We start from the raw sequence: 10633 nt of genomic DNA, 5'->3' as shown, positions 1-10633 counted from the left end.
TCTTTTCATCTCTCTCGCTCTCCTGTTTTTCACCCATAAGGTGAGGAGCTAGGTGAGCTTGTCTGACTTATTCATTGCTCTGCTCTCATGCATGGAACTGTGCCTGGCACACAAAAGCTCTCAGTAAATATTTGTTGAATGTGTGAATAAATCTCAAAGAGGCATTGAATCAAGGTGGTTAAAAGTGTCCCTCTAGAATTAGAGAGTCTTGCTTTGTATACTGGTGCTATCAGCTACTAGCTATGTGATCTTGGGTGAGATACTGGACCTCACCAAGCCTCAGTTTCCTCCTCTATGAAATTGGGATAAAAGTGACAGTATCATAACTATAATAATAATAATTACTATGATGAAGATTATACGGAAAAAACAAAATTAACGTAAACCCCAACATTTACTAATTATCATTACTCTCTGCTGTGGGGTGGAGGAGAGAATGATCTTGAGCTCCCAGAGGAAATCTTGTGTGACTGGTTCCTCTTAAGCGTGAATAATCCCTGCCCTATCATGAAAAACAAGAGTTCCTCCCTGTAGCCTAAGAACTGTGCTTGCAGCCCCTGGCTTCTTTTCTTCCTGTACAAAGGACTTCTGGGTCAGGATGGACAAACACTTCTTGTTGGTCTTCTCCCTCTTCTGCTTCCTCGTAGGTAAGTCACAGATCTGAGGAGTTGGCTCCAGAGACAGGATCTAGGAATCCCCAGGAAACTTCACATGTGCTATAGGTGTCCACGCAGGGCTGAGCCTTGACCACATTTATAAGGGAGGGGAAGCCAGTCTTCAGAATGCTCCTTCTGCCTTCCCTGCCAACTTTTCTGACCTTTTCACCATTCTGCCACTCCCCACCAGGGGCTCAAGCCTCTACAGTTGCCCACTATGTCCCTACCATTCCCCATAATCCAAAATTCTAGCAACATTTTCCTTAGGACATCCTTTCCATTCATAAATCTGTATCCCATTTTCTGAGGGAGCTGGTCAGTCTCTAATGAATAATTTTGTAGTCAGTTTTAGTGCCAGACAATGGCTTTTGATACCCTTATCAGAGGCTTTATATTAATACAAGCGACTGTAGGAGAGAAAATACTGGATGCCCTGGAATCAGACAGGTAAAAAATATAGTTCAGTCACTGCCTTAAATTCTCTGTACTTTTGGTTGCTCACCTGAGACGTGGAGAAATACCTATTTACAAGGATTTTGTGAGGAATAAATCAGCTACAAAATGAGAGAACATGGCCCTAATGAGATGCTCAATAAATGCTATATTCCTTTCCTACTTATGTGAAGTAGGGAGAGGTTTTTAAAAAAATTAAACCTGTAGTTTGATTAGCTGAGCCCACAGTACCACATAAAGTGTCACTGACTATGCTGTAGTCCATGAGGCCTTCACATAGATTCAGTTTGAAGTTCAAAATAACAGAGTAGATCACCTAACAATATCTAAGCAGCAAACGTCAGAAATCCCATCATAGAGACACTAGCTTGTGTAAAATATGTTAAAGCACTCACGCTCATTTTCACACTCCTGTCTATCTACAGTGCTGCCAAGTAGGCCAGATCAGCATTAATAGAACCATTTGTAAGCTGGAATAACCAATGCCACAGAGACTAAATCTTTGCTCAAAGTTACCCAGGTTGAAAGGGCTGAAGTTGAGACAAGAATCCTTTTATTCTCACAAAGGCATTTCTCTGGGATGTGGAGTTGGCGAGAGCTCCATTTACTAACCCGATACCCCACTACCAGCTCTTCATCCAACCCCGGTTCCCCTTCCCCAGATCTAGATACTTCCAGTTCCTTCTCAGTTCCTGCATCCCTCTGGCCTTACACCAGCTCTGTGTTCTCCAGCAGTGACACCACTGAGGTGCATAACATGCCACCTTCGCACACAGACAGATCGCTGTAGAAGAGGCTTTGGTATGTGTGTTGCTCGGAGGCATGAGAGATGCATGAACTTAAAGATCTTCCAGGGTAAGTTAGAGGGTTGGGGAAGGTACTGGGAGATTCTTAGAAAATTTTTAGGACAGTATTTCAGCAATTTTCTAGCTCAGACAAAGGCCAATCTAGGAGAGGAACCACAATGCAGAAAGTCCCTGAGCACCAGTCCCTGTGCATGCAGACAGAAGAGGATTTGGGAATACGGGATAGGAGAAAGAAGATAGAGATGCTATAATCCCCATAAAACTGACAAAACAGATTTTAACTTTGAAGACACTAAAGCACTAGTTGCTTATCTTCTAGTAGGAAAAGGAATGAAGCAGCTATACAAAGAGTTAAGGGTTGTCAGGGACCTCAGGAAAACAACCACGGCAGGGGGCCAGTGATGTCTGCATCTCTCTGCCTGGGTCCTCTCAGGAAGTATAAGCTGGGAAGCCATCCATAAACCTACCCTGATGCCTAATTAACTTTTCACTGACAAAAGTAGTACCAGGTTTGACTTGTCTTTAGAGAACTTAGATCACTCGCTTATTTTCTATGGTTCCTTCTTATTACAGATAGCATTCTCCAGTTATCGTATATGGTGTGTCAGAAATTCTGCAGAGACTTGACATATGATTTCAACAGTCGGACTTATGTTCATAAATGCTGCAACCAAAATTATTGTAACTTCAAACTCTAAGATATTTGCCCTCCTGATGTCTCACTTTAGACTGTTATTGATGTTTCTCCTCTTTCACGCTCTACCTGCCCCTGCTTTCCTGCCCTGTCTGTCCTGGAAGTAGCCCCAGCTCTCTCTTTAATTCAATGCCATCCTTCCTGATGCCTCCAGCTTGGTTCCTACCTCAGTCAGAGGACAGTAATTCTGAACAACACATTTCTCCCATTATAGGGATTGACATTTCCATACTCCAAGAAGCCCGCCCCAAGAGGCTCAGTATGATAAAATTTAAAACCAGACTGTTCTAGAACCTTGTGACCAGCTTAGATAGTTGAGGTGGACTAGAAATCCTTCAGCTGAAAATTCACAAATATTTTTATCTAAAACTCCCATTTACCATTACTATAATTAAGCGGAAATAGCAACAAAATGGATGGTGGGCACGCAAGATTTTCCTCTGTAGACACAAAGTTATTTTCCCCAGGGGACAGTGTCCATTTCAGACTCAGTCACGATTTTCTTGGCCTTTACAAAGTACTTCCATATACAGTGTTAGTAGGAAACAGCAAATAAGGGATTTCCTGACTCTGTGACATTCATAGCTCACATATGGCCATATCTAGGCCTGTCAAGATGTACATTCAAGATACATCACAACTCTCATTTCTTTCCTTTGTTCTCCTAATCTTTCTCTATTCCTTTCTTCCTTTGTCGTCCACCTCCACCATCACCTTCCCAGCAACCCACATCATTGCTATACAAATTCTCCCTCTTTTGAATACCCAAGTCACTTTGTGGATACTTTTTTTGACACTCTCTTGTGGTGAATCATTTCTTTGTTTGTCTGATTTGCCCCAGTATGTTATAAATCACAGTAAGCACAGGTGCCATGTATTACTCATCCCTATTGCCTTTAGCTGGCCAATGAATCTTTATTGTGTTTAATTGAACAGCCAGTAAAGTTGATGGAATTTTTCTTGTCCATCTGTTTAGTTTGCAGGACTTATGATGCCTTCATGCTTTTTCTGGCTGCATATCTATTTTGTTGAGTGTACCAGATATGGTAACCTACCATTTCCTACCAGACAAAGAATGTTCACTCCCATGCCAGTATACCACATGTTTTCCTCAAAGGGATTATGCAAAGAACATTTCTTATTATGGGACTTTCCAGTATTCAAATATCTTAACCAAAAATTATTTTTGATGGGATTCTTCCAAAACTCATTGGCTAATCTTACTTCAAAATTCATAATTAATACTACCATTATATAAAGGTCTTACAAAATAAGCCTGGAACTTTAGAAAGAGTAATCTGGCCCAACCCTTTTGGAAATATCTGAAGGCACATGTTTTTCCTAGTTTTAATGATGTCAAGATTGATCACATAAGTTGTTTGTTCTCAGAATTGTCTATACAATATAAAGTTTCCCTTCAATCTTTCATCTAACAGTTTTAGTCTCCATTAACTATTATTAACTAGATTCATTATTCATTATGAGTTGAAATATAGTTACTGTATCTTCTTAACTGAAGTATAATTCATTTGCAATAAAATGCACATATTTTAACTATACAGTTTGATGTGATTTGACAAATGTATGAACCTGTATAACCACCATCCCAGTTAAAACATAGAACATTTCCATCATCAAGTGTTTCTTCAGGTAACCATCCATTCCCCCAAAGGTATTATTCTGACTTCTATCACCACAGAATAATTTTATCTGTTCTTACACTTATCATAAATTAAATTATACAGAAAGTACTCCCTTTTTTTTCTTTTTTTAAATTTTATTTATTTTTTTTTTCCCCCAAAGCCCCAGTAGATAGTTGTATGTCATAGATGCACAGCACATCCTTCTAGTTGCTGTACGTGGGACGCGGCCTCAGCATGGCCAGAGAAGCAGTGCGTCGGTGTGCGCCGGGGATCTGAACCCAGGCAGCCAGCAGCGGAGCGGGCACACTCAACCGCTAAGCCACAGGGCCGGCCCAGAAAGTATTCTCTTAAATCTGGCTTCTATCATTCATCATAATATTTTTAAGATTCATGCATGTTTTTGCTTATACCAAAAGTCTGTTCTTTTTTTCCAATTGTATACATATATTACATTTATTAAGTTGATTTCTCTTTCTCTTATTGATGGACATTGAGTTGCTTCCAGATTGGGGCTATTCTGAGTAAAGCTACTATGGACAACTTTGTATAAAACTTTTGGTGGACATACACACTCATTTCTCTTGGGTAGGTAATTAAAAGTAAAATTGATGAGTCATAGGGTAGGCACATGCATAGCTTTAAAAGAAACTGTCAAATACCTTGCCAAAGTGGTGGTACCAATATATAGTCCTACCAGTGCTGTATGATAGTTCCAGTTACTCCACATACTTCCCATCACCAAATATTATCAGGCATTTAAATTTTAGCTATTCTAGTGGTTGTGAAGGGCATCTTACACTTTTCAGATAATTAATGGAGCTAGGCCATCTTTTATGCCCCAGGTTAGAAAATAATTTATCCATGTTTCCTCCTACTACTTACATGGATTTAAATAAACATTTAGATTCTCCACTTGAGAATTTGTAAGAAATTGGTCCAATTTAATCTATTTCCATATGGCTATCCAATTAGCCCAACAATATTTATTTAAAAGTTTATATTTATCTTAACTAATTTAAGATGCCTCTTTCATAATACACTGAATTTCCCATAGCACTTAACACTAATTCTGGGTTGTCTACTCAGTTAAATTTTTCTACCTATTACCTCTACCTCACAACATAACACAAAAAACAGATCCAAACTGGACTGTAGGTTTAACAAGAAAAGTAAAACAATAAAACTTCTAGAAGAAAGCATAGCATGCATTTATTACTTTGGAAGAGACAACGGTTACTTAAAAATGACCTAAAAAGTAAAACAATTTTTAAAATTCATAAATTATATTTCATTACAATTACAATGTCTGTTCATCAACAAGCATCAACAGAGTGAAAAGGCAAGTTAAAGACTTGGGGAAGATATTTGTAATACTTATGTCTTACATAGAACTTGTATCTAGAACACAAAAATAATTTTTGCAACCTTCCTAGACAAACAAAAGCTGAGCGAGTTCATCACCACTAGTCTTGCCTTGCAAGAAATGCTGACAAAAGTTATTCAAGCTGAAATAAAAAGATGCTAATCAATGACATGAAAACATATGAAAATATACAACACATTGGTACAGGTAAATATACAGTCAGGCTTAGAAAATTTTGATAGAATGATGTGTGTTAACCACTTAACTACAGTACAAAGGTCAAAGGAAAAAGCATTAAATATAACTATAGCAACTATAATTTGTTAATGAATACACAACATAACAAGAGATAAATAATGACATCAAAATATGAAGGGCGGAGTAAAAGAGTGAAGTGTTGGGGCACACCCTGGTGGCATAGTGGTTAGGTTCATGCACTCCACTTCAGCGGCACAGGGTTCATGGGTTCAAATCCTGGGCACAGACCTACACCCTACTCACCAAGCCATGCTGTGGCAGCATCCCACATACAAAATAGAGGAAGATTGGAAGATATTAGCTCAGGGCCAATCTTCCTCACCGAAAAAAATAAATAAATAAGGTGAAGCTTTTGTAGACAAAGTTAAGTTGCTATCAGTTTAAACAGGATTGTTTTATCTATGAGATGCCTCATGTAAGACTCATGGTAGCCACAAAGCAAAAACCTAGAGTAGATGCACAAAAGATAAAGAAAAGGGAAACAGAGCATATCACTATGGAAAATCACCAATTTGCAAAAGTAGTCAGAAAGAGAGGGGAAAAGAAACAACATAAATACAAAACAATCAGAAAACACTTAATAAGATGACATTAGTAAGTCCTTACATGTCAATAATAATTCTAAATGTAAATGGATTGAATTCACCAATCAAAAGGCACAGAGCAGCTGGATGGATAAAACAACAAGGCCTAACTATAGGCTGCCTACAAGAGGCTCACTTCAGTTTTAAGGACACGCACAGACTCAAAGTGAGGAGATGGGAAAAGATATTCCATACGATGGGAACCAAAAGAAAGCAGCTATATTTATAGCACGCAAAATAGACTTTAAGCCAAAAACAGTAACAAAAGACAAAGAAGGTCAATATATAAAGATAAAGGGTCCAATTCATCAAGAAGATATAACAATTGTAAATGTATACAAACCCAAGGTCTGAGCACCTAAACATACTAAGCAAATACTTACAGATCAAAGGAGAAATAGACAATGATACAATAGTAGTACAAGACTTCAATACCCCACTTTCAGCAATTGATAGATCATCCAGACAGAAGATCAACAAGTAAACGTTGGACTTGAACCATACATTAGAACAAATAGACCTAACAGACATTTATAGAACATTCTATCCAAAAGAAGCAAAATACACATTCTTCTCAAGTGCACACAAAACATTCTCCGGGATAGACCATATGCTAGAACACAAAACAAGTCTTAGCAAATTTAAGAAGATTGAAATCATACCAAGTATCTTTTCTGACCACAATGGTATCAAACTAGAAATCAATAACAAGAGGAAACTGGAAAATCTACGAATGTGAAAATTAAAGAAGACACTCCAGAACAACCAATAGCTCAAAGAAGAAATCAAAAAAATCTTGAAATGAACAAAAATGGAAACATTAACATACCAAAACCTATGGGATGCTGCAAAAGCACTTCTGACAGGGAAGTTTATAATGATAAATGCATATATTAAGAAAATAGAGGGGCCGGCCTTGTGGCATAGTGGTTAAGTGTGTGCGCTTTGCTGCTGGCGGCCCAGGTTTGGATCCCAGGCACACACCAAGGCACAGCTTGTCAGACCATGCTGTGCCGGCATCCCATATAAAGTGGAGGAAGATGGGCACAGATGTTAGCTAAGGGCCAATCTTCCTCAGCAAAAAGAGCAGGATTGGCATGGATGTTAGCTCAGGGCTGATCTTCCTCACAAAAAAGAAAAACGAAAATTATAGACCAATATCCCTGATAAATATAGAGGCAGAAATTCTCAACAAAATATTAGCAAACTGAATTCAACAACACAGTAAAAAGATTATACATCATGACCAATTAGGATTTATCTCTGGAATGCAAAGATGGTTCAACATATGCACATCAGTAATTGTGATACACCACATTAATAGAATGAAAGATAAAAATTATATGATCATCTTAATAGATGCAGAAAAAGCATTTAATATAATATAACACCCTTTCATGATAAAAATACTCAACCAATTAATTATAGAAGGAACATACCTCAACATAATAAAAGCCATACAAGACAAACCTGACATTATACACACTAACATTATACAAACAGCAAAAAACTGAAAGCTTTCTCTCTAAGATCAGAACAAGACAAGGGTGCCCACTCTCACCACTCTTATTTAACATATACTGGAGTCCTAGCCAGAGCAGTTAAGCAAACAAAAAGAAATAAAAAGGATCCAAATCAGAAAAGAAATAGAATTGTCATTATTTGCAGAAGATATGATCTTATGAATAGAAAATCCTAAAGACTCAACTGAAAAACTATTGGAACTAATCAACACATTCAGTAGAGTTGCAGGAAATAAAATTAACACACAGAAATCAGTTGCATTTATGCACTAGCAACAAAATATCTGAAAAGGAAATAAAGAAAACTATATCATACACATAGCATCAAAAACAATAAAATACTTAAGAATAAATTTAACCAATGTGAAAGATCTGTACAATGAAAACTATAAGGCTCTGATGAAAGAAATTGAAGGAGACACAAACAAATGGAATGTTATTACGTGTTCATGGATCAGAAGAATTAGTATTGTTAAAATGTCCAAACTACCCAAAGCTACCTATAGATTCAACAAAATGTCTATCAAAATTCCAGCAGCATTTTTTACAGAAATAGAAAAACAATCCTAAAATTTGTATGGAACCACAAAAGACCTCAAGTAGCCCAAGCAATCATGAGAAAGAGGAACAAAGCTGGAGGCATCACAATTCCTGATGTCAAACTATACCACAAAGCTATAGTAATTAAAACAATATGATACTGGCATAGAGACACAAAAACCAACATAACATAATAGAGAACCCAAAAATAAACCCCCACATTTACAGTCAGCTAATATTTGACAACGGAGCCAAGAACACTCAATTGGGAAAGAATAGTCTCTTCAACAAATGATGTTGGGAAAAGTAAATAACTAGATGCAGAAAAATTAAATTGGACCGCTATCTTACACCACTTACAGAAATTAACTCAACATGTATTAAAGACTTAAACATAAGACCTGATACTGTAAAACTCCTAGAAGAAAACAGCTTCTTGACATTGGTCTTGGCAAAGATTTTTTAGACATGACACCAAAAGTACAAGCAACAAAGGCAAAATTCGACAAGTAAGATTAAAGCAAACTAAAAGTTTCTATACACCCAAAGAAACAATCAAAAAAATGAGAAGAAAACCTACAGAATGGGAAAAAAAATTTGCAAATCCTGTATCAAATGGGGTTAATATCCAAAATATGTAAAAAACTCATACAACTCAATAACAAAAAATAAAAATAACTTTTGACATTTATTGAGCACTTAATACATGCCAGGTAATTAATATAAGATCTGATTTCTTTTTCACAGCAACTCTGTAAAGGAGACACTATCATTTTCCTTTTATAAATAAGGAAACTGAGGGTTCTTAGATGTTAAGCAAGTTGTCCAGGGCCATTCTGGGAGACAGTGACAGAACTGGAGGGATTCAAATTGGGATCTTTTGTGCTCAAAGCACATCACTCTTTCCATGCATCCATATGAAAATAAATCCAATTAAGAAATGGGCAGAGGAACTAAATAGACATTTTTCCAACAAAGACATCCAAATGGACAAAAGGTACATGAAAAGATGCTCAACATCACTAATCATCAGGGACATGCAAATCTAAACCACAATGAGATATCACCTCCCACCTGTTAGAATGGCTGTCATCAAGAAGCGTAGCAATAACAGCTGTTGACAAGGATGTGGAGAAAAGAAAACCCTTCTACACTGTCGGTTGGAGTACAAATTGGTACAGCCACTATGGAAAACAGTATGGAGGTTCCTCAAAAATTTAAAAATAGAACTACCATATGGTCCAGCAATTCCACTCATGGGTATATATCCAAAGGAAATGAAAACAGGGTATAGAAGAGATATATACACTCCCATGTTTATTGCAGCATTATTTATAATAGCCAAGATATGGAAAACACCTAAACATCCATTAATGCATGGATGGATAAAGAAGATTTGGTGTATATGTATACAACGGAATATTATTAAGCCATGAGAAAGAAAGAAATTCTGCTACTTGTCACATCATGGATGGACCTTGAGGGCATTATGCTAAGTGAGGTGAGTCAGAAATAAAAGGACAAATACTAAATGATATCACTTATATGTGGAATATAAAAAAAGCAAAACTTATAAAGACAGAGAGTAGAATAGTGGTTACCAGGGGCTAGGGGGTATGGGAATCAGGGAATTGGTGTTTAAGGGTACATACTTGCAACCAGTAGACAAATAAGTCCCAGAAATCTAATGTACAAAATAGTGATTATAGATGATAATACTGTATTATAAACTTAAATGTTGCTAAGATATTAGATTTTAATTGTTCCCATCATGAAAAAGAAATGATAATTATGTGACACGATAGAGATGCTAGCTAATGCTATGGTGGCAATCATATTCTAATATATAAATGTATCAAATCAACACATACACCTTAAACTTTGACAATGTTATATATCAATTATATCTCAAAAAAATTTTTTTTAAATACTTACAAATCAATTTGATAATGACAAGCTGCAACAAAAAATGGGTAAAGAACTTGAACAGGTCCTTCACAAAAAAGAACACTCAAATCTTCAATAAGTAACTGAAAAATGCTGCTGATGAGAATTGGTAGAATCACTTTGAAATTGGTAGAATCACTTTGAAAAAATATGGTATCTTCACAAT

At 36.8% G+C, this 10633-nt stretch overlaps 1 protein-coding gene across 1 annotated transcript; it reads left to right on the top strand.

Moving 5' to 3' along the window:
* The first annotated feature begins 598 nt into the window (after positions 1-598).
* On the top strand, positions 599-2613 carry LOC131407824 (prostate and testis expressed protein 3-like). The gene is made up of 3 exons (XM_058544428.1): positions 599-647; positions 1842-1968; positions 2493-2613. Exons 1-3 carry the CDS (start codon positions 599-601, stop codon positions 2611-2613), a joined length of 297 nt encoding a protein of 98 aa, XP_058400411.1.
* Positions 2614-10633: the final 8020 nt, after the last annotated feature.

This window comes from Diceros bicornis, chromosome 7, assembly GCF_020826845.1.
Source record: "Diceros bicornis minor isolate mBicDic1 chromosome 7, mDicBic1.mat.cur, whole genome shotgun sequence".
NCBI lineage: Eukaryota > Metazoa > Chordata > Mammalia > Perissodactyla > Rhinocerotidae > Diceros > Diceros bicornis.
The sequence above is the reverse complement of the archived record's forward strand: the minus strand, read 5'-3'. Positions and strand labels throughout refer to the sequence as shown.